Source organism: Perna viridis, chromosome 5 (assembly GCF_037379345.1).
Source record: "Perna viridis isolate PV_CMFRI_1.1 ecotype Kerala chromosome 5, ASM3737934v1, whole genome shotgun sequence".
In the NCBI taxonomy this organism is placed as follows: domain Eukaryota; kingdom Metazoa; phylum Mollusca; class Bivalvia; order Mytilida; family Mytilidae; genus Perna; species Perna viridis.
Genome location: NC_142449.1, coordinates 49,707,938 through 49,723,234, shown reverse-complemented (window position 1 = coordinate 49,723,234; position 15,297 = coordinate 49,707,938). Strand labels below are relative to the sequence as shown.

The following is a 15,297-nucleotide window of genomic DNA, read 5'->3' as shown; positions in this document are numbered from 1 at the left end:
AGTCTGTCACTTTTCATATGCAAAATAATAAAGTAATTCTGCAGAAACAAGTGTTTTCGATCAAGGACTTTATATTACTATTCTCGTATAGTCCCTGATTTTAAAACATATTCATTTTTGTCCTTTATGGTCTAATTTGTTTTACAATATAATTTGACATTTTTTTAATATTTTAATCAAACCTGATTCTTTTTTTCAATTGATAAAAATTTCTAGCAAACTACATTTTGTACCATGGACTATTAATTGTGTCCCCATTTAATTATCTTGATATCTGAATAGTATTTCCTAAATATTAGATATTGGGAATCCCCATTCTATTTGTTTACCGATTTTCCCACCAAAAAAGTCACATAGCAAAAGTGTAAACAAATGTCATCCATTTTCTTTTATCAATTCTTTCATTTCGAAGTGTTTTAGACACTTCCTGATGGGATAATCATTGTTAATTGGATTTAATTTATTCTGTTATAAGGTAAATCTGTTTCTGAATGTATCACATTATTAAACAGGGCTGTGAAGCTTGTATGTAGCCACATGCACATGGCCATAATTGTGTTTACCTATGACCAGATGATGAGAGTTTTGATTGGCTCAACAATATAGTTACATTGGATAGACACTTCCCATGAGGGTATTGTCAGTCATGGTCAACTGGTCTAATTAACTTTAATTGCCTTCAGTCGTAAATTGGTCATGTCAATTAACTCTGACCAGATGTCAACATAATTGTTTAATAAGAGACAATATCAATATCTGTTGCTGATAGACTTCTGTTAATTTTTATAAACAAAACCTAGGCGCCAAGAAAATCGCCAACTGGTTATTTTTGTTGCCAGATTAAATAAAAAATTGCAAATTGCGACATTGGCAGGGCCCAGCGCGACACCTGTGATATCTTTTTCAAAGAATTAGAGTGGCACTTATATTGACTGACCTCTGTTAAATTATGACTCGTCGATAAATAACTATCAGTGAGGGGTTTTACTCTGGGTTTGACTGCACTGGATTGTAGCTGCGTAAATCCAAAATCTAATACTTCCTTAAATCTGTTGGCTGCAGCACCTAAATCTGATAAACAACTCTGAAATATGGAATAAAGGCACAAGTTTAAATGAAAATCACACAGTGAAACCATCTTATTTGGACAGACTATTCCAATAATATTGGTTCAATCTCCAAAGTTCCAAAATGGCTATTTTTAAAACATTTTATTGATCTTGCTGAAAATTTCCTTTCATGTTGCTGTTGTATGAATTTTTGTTCAGGAACAAAGTTAATTAAGAGATTGTCTACTCATACAGCATTAAATGTATAGGTCAACTCTCTTCCTCCTGCAACATTACTGTACATATCAACAATAATGAAAATATGGCAGAACTATAAGTGCATGTTTTTGTTACCTCCAGTTTTGCTCTATTTTGCTCTGAGCACTGTTGAAAGGACTTTGAAACTTCAGACTGAAAAAATAAGGAATTTTGTATTTCTAGAAGTACAAACATATAGAAAGAATGGATATGGAGAATATGTCAAAAAGACAACAACCCCTCTAGGATGAAAAATGTCAGCTCAATGAATATACATTTCATATGGTAATTAAGAGGAATGATTCATACTTTATTCATAGGTGTTCTAGTATTCAAGAGAAGGTGATCCTTTTTTATATTGTGCGCCTGGCCTGTCATAAAAATAAAGGGATTCACAATTTATGTAGTGTGTATGTGGCTAGTAACTTAGAACATGACAATCACACTTTATGAGGTGTGTGTCTGGCAGCAAATCAAGAAAAAGGAAATCATATTTCCCGTTGGGTGTGTCTAGCTAGAATTCATAGAGGTAACCAAACTAGTTTGTGAATGGCCTGTAATCACAGGGGTTCACACTTTTTCTAGTGCATGAATGGCCTGTAATTACTGGGGTTCACAATTTATCTAGTGTGTGAATGGCCTGTAATCACTGGAGTTTACACTTTTCTAGTACATGAATGGACTGTAATCACAGAGATTCACACCATTTCTAGTGCATGAATGGCCTGTTATCAGTGATTAACACTTTATCTAGTGTAAGAATGGCCTGATATCAAAGTGATTAACACTTTATCTAGTGCTTGAATGGCCTGCTATCAAAGTAATTAACACTTTAACTAGTGTAAGAATGGCCTGATATCAAAGTGATAAATACTTTATCTAGTGTATGTATGGCCTGTTGGCCTGCTATCAAAGTGATTAACACTTTATCTAGTGTATGTATGGCCTGTTGGCCTGCTATCAAAGTGATTAACACTTTATCTAGTGTATGTATGGCCTGTTGGCCTGCTATCAAAGTGATTAACACTTTATCTAGTGTATGTATGGCCTGTTATCAAAGTGATTCACACTTTATCTAGTGTGTGAAGGTTGGTAATCAAGAAAAGGCAATAAAACTTCATGAATTAGTGTCTAGTCAAAGTATTGTTCTGTTTTACAGACTGGAATTAATTGATTTATTAGTCCCTTACAGAACTTTCTACATGCTTTGATTATATGATTATGTTATCTGAGTATATGATCATACCTCTAACATTGTCTTTAATGATTGACAATACTCACAACTGGCTTCTACATTATTAAGTGTCGTCTGAAAAATTAAAATATACATTTCAATACAAAATGACATTCAATTTAAGATTTCCAAATTGAACTTAAATTGTATGTAATTAATGAATGCAAACCAATATCTTTTTGTCAAAAAGACAAGTAGTCATGAAAATACAGAATAAAGCAGCTGTTGACCTAAGAATCATACAGGCTTGGTAAAATGGTCTAAAGACAATGTATTTTTATTGTCAATGTGTATTTCAGAGTACTGAAAATCACCAAAGATTCTTTTTTTTCTTTCTTCTAGCATGGGTGGATTCAATGGGATGCTTGAAATTTTCTACTGAAGGAAGTTAGCACTTATTAATACATACTTATATAACTTTCACTTCAAATATCAATCAGGAGGCTTGGTATGAAAAATAGTTCTGAAATCCATGAACCAAATGTTAATTTACATCAAAAATAAAAATATATGCCTTTTTTAGTATGAGTCATTTAATGGAAATTTTACCTGATTCTTAGGTGGACAGACAGATAACAACATGACAATTGTTTACAGTATATTAACCTACCAGAAACTGAGTTTTAGCTTTCTCTGTATCTGAACTCTGTAACTTTCCTTGCTGTATACTAGATTGTACCATTGTATAAGCAACACTGAGATACTGATCCGATGGAAATCCACTCCGTATCCGAGAATGTAACACTTCACGAAAGTCTTGTTCTATCACAGTACAAGCATGATTTAACATTGCACACACTCCATCAACACTACTGCTAGATAAAGATCTCCTAAAATACACATAGACCTCCTAGAATACACCAACAGAAGCTTGAAATGGCAAAACAAACACTGAATAAAGATATTCAATAAATTGCCAAGATAAATACTTCTGCATAACAATTTTTTATTATTGAAAGGGGAGGTATAAAAAATAAATTTCAACAAAGTAGTGAAATTCATTCAATCTAAAAAAACAACTTAAACCAACAGATGCCATTGCATATAAAATTTTTGAAAAATTTTTGCTTCAATTTTTTCAAAGTCGGAATAATTCCTGTATGGTAAAATTTCTGATGATTACAGGTCAATACAAACTGGTTGACATGATACAAAATGTATACTAACCGAACACACTTTTTAACAATAAAGAAAGAATCATCTACCATACTGGATGTTGGCTGACCTGTATCTAATGTATCCATGGTTACCGCCTGTAATATAAAAGAAACAATGAAAATAATACATACAGGTGATAGATTTTCATCTAACAAGTGAAATACCACTTCATATTTTCTACCATGTGATCTACATCTACCTATAATACTAATAGATTTTTTGTACTTAAGTATCAGTAATAATATTTATTATATAGATAGCAGTGTTTTACCGATTGTTCCCAGTGTAATTTTTTTTTTTGGTACTTCACACTGTGAAATAAAATCGGTAATTTCACTCTCGTGCTTTCTCCGGCCAAAACGTCACAACACAAATATCAATCGGCTGTACACAAAATTTTAAATTTGTGTTGAAAATAACAATGAATAATGAAGGAAATCTATATAATAAATAAGATAATCAATTGGTTCTCGTGAATAACCAAAATATGATCACTCGTGCCAAGAACGCTTTAAGATTTAACTCGTGCACGGAACAAATTCCATACACTCGTTTAGTCTAGGCGTTCTCCGGCACTCGTGATCATATTTTGGTTATTCACTCTTTCCTATTATTATTGTACTTGTAGGTATAATTTCATTCTCTTTAGAAACACAATGAAATTCTTCATTATGAATTTATACACTGTCAATTCAGAAATCAATGTATGTAGTAATTATTGTCTTTCTGTTATTTAAAAAAAAAAAAAAAGCAAATTCATTTTGCTGTTCTGAGAAACATCTCTCATCAATAATGTTGAAAATTCCATAATGAGGGTTAAAATTATTCATGTGAATGAAAGTTAGTCACATTTTTTTGCAATAATTTTTGAATTTACAGCAATATATGGGAGAAGTAATTCTGAATTTACAACAATATATGGGAGAAGTAATTCTGAATTTAAAACACTTTATGGGAAAAGTAAACAGCCTGTATATATATGTATACTGTAGCACTAGTATGTCTTTAGTATTCATCTTCAATTAATTAAAACATTGACAGCAAAATTCAAAGGTAAATGAATCATGTGCATTAAAGACTTAAATTGGCATTAAATGTTTTATCAGTAAATGAACAATTTTAACAATTTTTAGAGCAAAATGTTTATTGTTCTAAGAAATTGTAAATAGAGCTTTAACACTGACAATTAAAAATCACCTATAGACTTATTAAATTACCTCTCTTATACCTGTCACATGAAATTTATATACAGTGGCTTAACAATCATTTAAATTGTGAGTAACAATTTTCAAAATTTTCATGAGTTTATATTTACCAGTGTTCTAGCTAGGATTTGAAAATAGAGGGGCACAGGAAAGAGGGCACTTTAACACGTAGCACGTTTTTTTTTTTCAACAAAAAAGGGACATTGATTTTGTATGTTTGTGTTAAGTCAGTAATTTGTATTCTTACCAGCCAACTTTTGAGAATGAAGGTTGCATCATAATTCGCAAACTGAGTAAATTTGACTGCATGATTAATATATGCATGACACCCTTATTGTATTGAAAGACCTTTCTCAGATGACCAAGTGCCTTAAGAAATTTCACACACACATATATATATATAGAGGTGATAAAGCTGATAATGTATCACTGAAGCTTTAAGATCCCTATGAAAGAGTTAAGAAAACAGATTTAATATGATCAGATTGTTGTGTGGGCAAGATTTGTCATTGTTCTAGCAGTGATGAGGCATGTAATCTCACAGTGGTGATAAGGGTAAGTCATTCTTTACATTTTTGACATATACTATGAGGAGAAATGTTGCATGGAATATTACAAATATTCAATATTGCTTCAATCATATACCAAAATCTTATGTAAGTAAAAGGAATATTATTTTATAGAAAATTTTAAAAATATTGAAATTATAAGGGAGGTAACTGACATCTTGAATAAACAAACATGTGCAACATGCAATTGTTTACACCGGTAGTTCTACAAAATTTAGACCTGTTAACTTGAAAATATTTGTAAAATTAATTGTGCAGTAGAAATTAATTATTAACCAATGATTGGCTGTCCATAAAATTGTTATAGATCCAAACGAAATTCATTTTCTACTTGTCAATCATCATCTGATAACCCTGGTCAGCTGATTGATCACCGATAATTACCTGAGGTTTACCTGAGGGTTAATCATGACAGGATGTAGTTAATTGGCTTGGGGTAATTTATTAACAAGAGTGGAAATCTTAAAGGGCCATTAAGATAATTGTAAATGGGCACTAAAGGGGTACTCGATAGGGGCAGAGGGGCGCAGTGCGGTGCTCCTCCATTTTGCCCTAGCTAGGACACTGTTTAATGTCATTATGGTTGAAGAAAACAGCTGTCAGAGGAGCAATAATCACATGGTGGTTATAAATGTTGCTGTCATATTTAATCACTTGCTGTGAACTGAAGGAATTATAATACAAACCTTAAGTACCATTTCTCTCATGAAATATTCTTCCATCATAATATAGCTCCCTATCAGTTCCTGCATTAGTCTTTTTAAATCACAGTTATCTAGGAATACCTCTAAATCTGATAATTTTTCTGAAAACATATCATCACACAAATCTACACATAATTCAATTACTGAACATAGTTCTACATTAAACAATCTTTGTTAGACCAAAGGAACTAAGAGAGCAGACCTAACATCAAACTAGCTTTTTCCAGCATGAATTGACCAATTAACTTGTTTTGTCAGTTGATTATTTTTTAACTTCCATTAGCAGATATATCAGCAGATATTACATAATTTGAGAATGTAAATGTTGGATTACTGGAATAGTAGTAGACTTACATGCTGAAACATGTTATAAATGTTCTAGCTTGAAGAAGAAAAAGTCCACAGGCTGACGTTTCACCCAACTTAGACTTCAATAATCCAGCCAACACAATTTTAACATGGAAACACTGATTGCAGAATTTAATGTAAGGGAGATACATTCTTTGCACAAGCTATAATAAACATTTAAGGAACAACAAATGGTCCTTCAGATTCTTTATTACCTTTAAGAACAGCATCATCATTTTGATATCCTGCTTCAAAGTCATTCTGTAAAGTAGAGTCAGACAAAGATAATAGAAGCACACGATAGACAACCATCAGTATGTGTTCACACTGAGGTCATTACTACTGTACTATGTCTATTCCTGCAGTATTTTGTTTTGTTGGTCTAACTTTCCTTGATGTGTGACTAATAGGATAATTTAATGGAGTGAATAAAAAACATAGACTTAACAAGTATTGCCAAACTTGTTCAGTACACAAGTTAAATCTTGGAGCTTTCTAGGTATGAGTTATTATATTTTGGTTATTTATGATAACCAATTAATTATCCTATTTTCTCCCTAATTTATTGTTGTTTCCAACATACCAGTAAATTTTAAATTCAGAGATCAGCCGATCACTATTTTTGTAGTAATGTTTTGGCATGAGAAAGTCAGACAGTGAAATGACCAAATTTATTTTACAGTGTGAATTAATTGAAATATTTTACACAAGGAACATTCCATATATCACTGCTTTCTACATAAAAAGTTTCATTTAATTTGCATCACAGAGAAAAAAAAATAGCGAAATTCTCAGAATTCTTAAACTTAAGTTCGAAAAAAATTACTTTCTGAGTATTGTTGGAAAAATCCTAACATTTTTAAGTTTGATAATCTGTTCAACACAACAAATATTATAGTTTTAGAAAAATGAAGCAGATTTGTAAAGTTGATAAATATGAAAGTCAGTCCTCCGGGTTAATCTTCTAAATTTATTACGTATTGTATTTTTCACACATGCATATAATTGCAGTAATGTATATATGTTAAAGAGAAACATATATACATTACTGTATATGTTTCTCTTTAACTATGTAATATGAAGTTTATGAGAAAAAAGTTCATTCATTCATTAAACTTCTCTGAAATACAGTATAGTTCAGTTCTGAAAGCAAGAACTTGGAATATGGCAAACATGTAAAATGTGAGACAAATAAAATAAAAAGTTTTGTCATGAGTACAAAATACACCCGTCGGCTGTGCACAAAAACAGAAAAAAACCTCCCTTTTTAATGAAGAAAGGCCCAAAAAATCAAAATTGTAAAAATGAAAACTTATAGAACATGAAAGGGAGCCTGAGATCATAATTACAAAGAATATCTTAAAGTTTTATGGCTCAAAGTATTTTTCAGTTAAAGAGCATTAACCAAAACTCTTTAAAAATAAAGAGGAGCCTATGACAATGTATTCAAAGAATATCTCGAAGTTTCGTGCCATTTGCTGAAAACATTTTCCTGTAAAAATGAGAAAATGGTAAAACCATCCCACTTAATCATAAAAAAGTGCCAAAAATCAAAAACTTGAAATGAAAATTTTATTATCAACGAAAGGGAGCCTATGACTATGAATATAAAGAATATCCCATAGTTTTGTTGCATTCGCTGGAAGTGTTTTTCAGTTAGAGCACAAAAACCAAAACCCCCTTTTTTAAATGCAAAAGTCGTATTACTCGGAAACTACATGTTAAAAATTAATATTCCATCAATATGAAAAATTGACCAAAGTTTTATCTTGATGGTTGAAAGGGTTTAGAGTTATTGTACAAAGTGTTGATGACAAGCAGCGATATACCATAATATGTTCCTTCAAAATTAACGGGTTTATAAAAATGTTGTTCACATTCAAAATCTTACATTGAAAACACTTAATTTAACATACATGATTACTTAATTTTAGCAAGAAAACACAAGGAAACTTACAGTAGACCGTCTTTTTATAAACCGTAAATATAATTCAGCCCTTGTATTCAATAATACAACTTCTGATAGCAGTATATCCAGACCTTTTGGTTCATATCTATACAAATAAAAGAAAAAAGGTTTAGAATTCAAATTAATCATGATACCAGTAGCATCATTTTAAAAAATACATTTAACTGTGAAATATCTTAAAAGCATATCAATCATCATATTGAAAAAAATTCAAATTTCAATATTCAATGGTCAGTTTAGGTTTATTATAAATTCATGCTTAGATCAACCAAAAAAAATTAAGAACTGAAAATATTTTTTTTACAAATAAAATAAAATTATATATATATGAGATACATACTTTTCTGATGTAGGCTGTTTCTGAAACATTGTTGATTGCTGTACTTGATGCACCTTTAATGAAAAAAATACATATAATGAAATTAGTAACAGTATACACAAAATATGATAAAGGTATTACAAATATTTTCAAAGTTGAGACCAGGACACTAGAGTTAGAAAAAAGTACCATAGCAGTTACAATCTAATTCTTTGAATTGTTCACATCACTTTCTCATTTGTTTCATTTACCAAGGTCAGTTCTTCTGAAGAATACAACAAAATATCATAATGTACAATTCTTTGCTCTGAATCAAGAATTTCTTTTACAGATAGTGAACACTAAGATAAAAGTTCTTTTATTCATCTAGGTTATTTTTATGACTTGAAGAATTTTGTCAACCTTATGAGAATACATGGATTTCTTTGAAAAGTATGAAGTTTTTAATTGAAGTTTTATATTTCAATCAAATTCAATGTTTGACTGAACCATGAAAAACCATGAATAACATCCACCATAGTACATACCACATGATCATAATTTCTTTTTGATTTAAAATTCTGTATAATTTTTCTGGATTGTCTATCACACTCACTCTGTAATATCTTCAGCAATGTAAAAAGTTTTCCAGCCCCTTAAAATAACAATCAAACAATTATTCTGTTATCATACCACATCTTTACATGGGAATACTTAGGGCAAAGTATTCTAAAAAAAAATTGACAGTATGGAAACATTTTATACTTTGAATTTAAGCATTCTATATATAGTGAAATAGCCAAATCTTAGGCCAAATCTGCTCACCATATTTGCTGGACAACATTGCAAGATCGTCTACTGAAATAGTGACAATGGAAATTTACATATTGAGAAAACACCCAAGGCTATTGTTTTCTGTATTGATCAGGACTATCATAGTGTATTAGAACTAACTACTACATACGACAGAAAATAATTTTAAGAACTCATGTACACTGTATTCATGATATCACACATAGAGGTATAACTGTTAGCTCCCTTATTCTAGTAATAACAAGATAATAGTATATGATCTTTAGATACACATAGAATAGAGGAATAAGGAAGGTAAGGGTTGGTTGTGAAATATCCTTGTTCCACACCTAAAAGGAACTGAGTTAAAATTAAGATGTACTTAAGGTGTTGAACTGAAATCAAATTTGTAAAAAAAATGACTTGCTACTGTTAACTATTAGGACTATTCATCATTCTTCACAGAGCTATACATGTAGCTAAACATTGAATGATGACAATAGAACTACATTTAGAGAATAAAGATTGCCGTTTTGGAAATAGTCATTAGATTGATTGATTCATTATGGTTTAATGTCATTCATATTATGCATTTCAAAACAAGAATTATTGACCAATCAACAGCATGCTGAGCCAATGAAACACACATTGCTAGACTGGTATGCTCAGCCAGATCTTAATTGTAGTAGCTCACAGAAGCAATTGTCTGTGATATTCATGCCACCGCACTCTGACACATTAACCTGACTCTAAGGCAATTGTCTGTGAAAGTCATGCCTTCCCTATCTGACACATTAATCTGACTACAAGGCAATTGTCTGTGATAGTCATACCACTCCACTCTGACACATTAATCTGACTCCGAGCCAAGCTAGCACAGAAGCAGTTTTCTGAGATTGTCATGCAACCCCACTCTGATACATTATTCTGAGTCCAACCTAGGCATGCCACCCAAGTCTGATACATTAATCTGACTCCAAGATAGTCATGCCACCCAACTCTGACACATTAATCTGACTCCAAGATAGTCATGCCACCCCACTCTTGACACATTTATCTGACTCAAAGATAGTCATGCCACCCACTCCGACACATTTATCTGTTGTCACTCTATTCCCTCTATGTGCTTGGAGGAGAAATCTTTGGTGTGACTGGGCCAAGGATCAAACCATAACCTCCCACACTCAAGGTCAGCATGCTAACATTAGACTACCAAGGAAATTGTCATTAGAAATGGCACTCACTTCTTCACAAGTAGACAATTAAAGGCTATAAAGAAGAGTCAATCCAAAATAGAAAACCCTTGATTTTCCCAATTTCTAGTCCTCTTTAACCATACCATAATAAGATTCAACAACAGGCTGCCGTACTTCCACAACTTTGGCAATCAATTCAAACAACTGAGTTGCTACATCTGCATAGGTTACATTAGCTCTTTTCTCTTCTGAACCCATAGCTTCAGCTAATCTTATATTCTTATCTGCAGTTTCAGATATCTGAAAAATGTCAGAAAACAATCTTTATCAATGTCAATACAAAGAGAATATGGATCAGAAAAAAATGCAGAGCAAATAAAATATAGATTTGGTTGGTGGCACAAATCTCTTTTCTTTTCCTTTCACATACTGTATCACTAATAGATATTACAGCAAAAATGCTTTTGGCAGTTGAAAACCAATCATTGAAATTTTCAAATTTATACATACTCCTGAACAATTTGGTTTTCCTTTGAAACAATAGATTGGCACATTTCTATTAAATTCTTTCAATTATTAATATTGTTATATAAAATTATGTCCATGGCAATTCTTTTTTTTTAACTTGTAAGTATGGCAGGATTTCAAATTCAAAAAGATTTTTTTATTTATTAAATAGATAGTAGTGATTTACCAAATGTTCTCTGTGTAAAAACTTCTGATAATTCACATTGTGAAATAAATGCAGTAATTTAACTCTCAGACTTTCTTCCACCAAAATGTCACATAACATCACAATATGAATATCACTCTGACATTCACAAAGTTTTTAATTTATGTTGAAAACAGCAATAAATAATGGACGAAATCTATAATGAATAGGATAACCAATTAGTTATCGTGAATAACAAAAATATAATCACTTGCGCCAAGAACTCATTAATACTTAACTTACACTTTTAAATTTGAGAATTATCAGTCACTTGTGATTATGAGAATTATCAGGCACTTGTGATCATATGAGAATTATCAGTCATTTGTGATTATATGAGAATTATCAGTCACTTGTGATCATATTCTGAGAATTATCAGGCACTTGTGATCATATGAGAATTATCAGTCACTTGTGATCATATTTTGGTTATTCACTTTTCCCCATTAATTATCCTATTATTCTTTATTATAAAGCTTACTTACAAAATACTAGTCTTATTTCACAAAAAAGCAAAAATTTAGTATGCTGGAAGAAATTACAGAAAGAGACAAAGGGGAAATTCAGCGAAACATGGAGGGGGTATCTACAATAAGGAATAAGATTCATACATTCTACCTCGAAATTTTAAAGAAAAGTTGGAAAACTAAAAAAGAGGCCATGACTTACCTGGGCTGATAGGTATTTCCCAAATTTTGTCAGACCTTCTTCATAGAGACCCAATAAAGGGAAAATCTTGAAGAATCTTTCCACAGAAGCTGAATCACCTGTATGGACTGCCGAGTCAAACTTGGAATTCACAATGGATTTTAACTTGTTCTCTGCCTCATGGAGTAGTTTGAAGGAATTGTCTAATGTGTCACCTAAAAAATTCATTAAAATTTTTACCTTGCACTTTCTTACAAAAATACACACTTGTACATTTTACATATGTACACTGTACATTGTAAATATGCACACTAGTATGTAGTTTGTTGCTTGTCTAGAAATTCTGTTTTTTTTTTTATTTAATACCAGATTTCTCCGATCCTGATTTTTAAATTATGGAACTTACATGCAAACAATGTAGGTCGAGCACTGATTTGAACTATCCAATAGTCCAGGAGACAAAGTGCGAAAAAATTTTCTCACAAACTTTTATACAACAATATTGTAGAAATTAAGTGCTTTATTCACCTTGTTCATTGCAAATAAATACTATTAAGCTAGTGACAAAGGTAGTTTTATTTTTACCAATGGTCAAAAGATATGAATTTTAAACCAAAAATATACAATAATAGAAATCCAATACAACTTCCTTGAAGAATCATCTTTTTTTCATAACTGAGGAACAACAGTCACAGATAAAACAACAGTGAACAGTACTGAACCAGCACATCTTGGCAGTATCTAGTGTGATAAATAGTACTGAACCAGCACACCTTGTCGGTATCCAGTGTGATAAACTGTACTGATCCAGCACACCTTGTCGGTATCCAGTGTGATAAACAGTACTGAACCAGCACACCTTGGCAGCACCCAGTGTGATAAAACAGTACTGAACCAGCACACCTTGTTGGTATCCAGTGTGATAAAACAGTACTGAACCAGCACACCTTGTCAGTATCCAGAGTGATAAACAGTACTGAACCAGCACACTTTGTCGGTATCCAGTGTGTTAAACAGTACTGAACCAGCACACCTTGTCGGTATCCAATGTGATAAACAGCACTGATCCAGCAAACCTTGTCGGTATCCAATGTAATAAACTGTACTGAACCAGAATATCTTGTCTGTATCCAGTGTATTAAGGTTATTGTTCATAATAATGTGTTAGTGTATTCTTTCTGTTTTATTCTGTTGGATTTGACCTTAGTGTACAGTCCCTCAACTGATCTGCTCAACTTTTTGAAAAATTGATGACCGATGATTGAATGATCGCTGATGGTAAAAAAACTGATTACCAATCTAATCGATGTTTTGTTACGTAAAATGAAGGATGATCATGTAAATTTCAGAACTTGCATTGGAATGATTCCGAAAAAGTGCAATATTAAACTTACTTTGAAATCAAAATATAAAATCTACATTTTGTATTTAAAGCAAATATTAAAGACAAAGAGTCAAATTGATGTCTATATAAATGGCTTATTTCATTTGTGTAAAAATGAAGCACTGAAACAAACCAATCTGTAAAATATTCAAACTGATCAGCAGACAAGTGATGTATAATGGAAGTGATCCCCAGTTTAATGGGTTTGACATATCACAGTAAATAGTTGCACAGTTTGGTTCAAGACAAGACAAGATTTTATTGATAGCCTCAGACACAGTAGGTGTACAAGAGGACAACAAAAAAACTAATACAAACATGTATAAACATGTAAATAAGACAAATACACAGAACAGTCAATATCATAAACTATGTGAATACAAACATATTCACATTTATATTTTAACACATTCACTTTCATATGATATTAGCAATTTTTCGTAAAAAAGCACACACTCTTTTGTATAATTGAACACTACAGATAGTCAATAGCCCATTAAATTTACTCATATTCGGTTGCTTTGAGTAGTAATCTGGGATGTAACAAGATCTTAAATACTTAACCGTTGGATTATTACACTGGAAAATTATGTGAAATTCATCTCCCACCCCTTCTATACAAAGATTACATATTCTTTGACTCCGTAGGACTCCAGACCACCTCCCAGTTTCTATTGGTAGTTTTAAGTCGGAACATCTTAATTTTGTCAAATGAATATGTTCTGTTGGGGACAATCTGAGAAGATGTGGTTCAATTCTGAATTCATGTTTAAAAGTGGAAAAGAATTCACCACGAGATGTGTTGACCATTTGTGAAAACCAAGATTGATAGAATTGATGAAATAATGTCTGTTTAACTGCGACCTTAAGCCAGCTAATATTTACTTTAACGTGTTCGTTCCATAAGTAACTAAGACCCGCATCATCCAAGATAGATTTAATACAGTTAATCCACCTAAGTTTGGTTGGATTATTGTCATGCAATTTTATCATAAGCCAAAGCATTAGATTTGACAGTTCTTGTTCTCTTTGCATAGTTCTTGCCCAAAAGCTAACCATTCTTACTTTAACAAATATTTCAAGTGGAATTCTACCCAACTCTCCATAAAACATAAAATTTGGAGTGCTGCTTCTCAGCTTAAGGATATTTTTACAAAATTTAAGATGCACCTTTTCAATGTATTGCTTATTTTCAAAACCCCAGACCTCAGAGGAATATAACAGTATTGGTGATATCACAGTATCAAATAACTTCAACTGTAAATCAATTGGCAGTGGAATGTTTCTTAGTTTCCTATCGAGAGCAAAAAGAGCTTTTTGGGCTTGATCTATTAAATGCTTTCTTGCAATAGTGAAACTGCTGTTGTTATAGAAAACCGTGCCTAGATATGTATATGACTCTACTATTTCTATATTTTTGTTATATACTTGAAATTGAAAATGTTGTTTACACTTTCTTTTACTGAAGACAACAACTTTTGTCTTTTCAGTATAAACTTGAAATTTCCATTCTTTACAGTAATTAGCAAACACATCCAATGCTTTTAGCATAGCTTCCTTTGTTTCTGACATTATAATTGTATCATCTGCATAAAGCATCACAAATATTTTGGCATATACATCAAACATTTCTGAGCATGCAATTTCTATCAAATCAAGATTTTGTACTTTATTGTCTTGCAAAAAGATTTCTAGATCATTCAAAAAAATTGAGAACAAAAAAGGTGACAAGTTTTCTCCTTGTCTTACACCAACTCCACATTTACAAAATGC

General features: G+C 31.7%; 1 protein-coding gene across 1 annotated transcript in view; it reads right to left on the bottom strand.

Annotated features, from left to right (window-relative positions):
• Positions 1-15,297, bottom strand: part of LOC148618092 (conserved oligomeric Golgi complex subunit 4-like) — a 34,551-nt gene that overhangs the window by 9,893 nt on the left and 9,361 nt on the right. Inside the window, exons 6-17 of the mRNA XM_088585958.1 lie at positions 12,162-12,355; positions 10,924-11,080; positions 9,341-9,447; positions 8,835-8,887; positions 8,483-8,579; positions 6,741-6,786; positions 6,160-6,278; positions 3,709-3,794; positions 3,152-3,371; positions 2,554-2,616; positions 1,404-1,460; positions 938-1,084 (exon numbers count right to left, since the gene is read on the bottom strand). Coding sequence (XP_088442084.1) covers positions 938-1,084; positions 1,404-1,460; positions 2,554-2,616; positions 3,152-3,371; positions 3,709-3,794; positions 6,160-6,278; positions 6,741-6,786; positions 8,483-8,579; positions 8,835-8,887; positions 9,341-9,447; positions 10,924-11,080; positions 12,162-12,355 — 1,346 coding nt within the window. The remainder of the gene's footprint in view (positions 1-937; positions 1,085-1,403; positions 1,461-2,553; positions 2,617-3,151; positions 3,372-3,708; positions 3,795-6,159; positions 6,279-6,740; positions 6,787-8,482; positions 8,580-8,834; positions 8,888-9,340; positions 9,448-10,923; positions 11,081-12,161; positions 12,356-15,297) is intronic.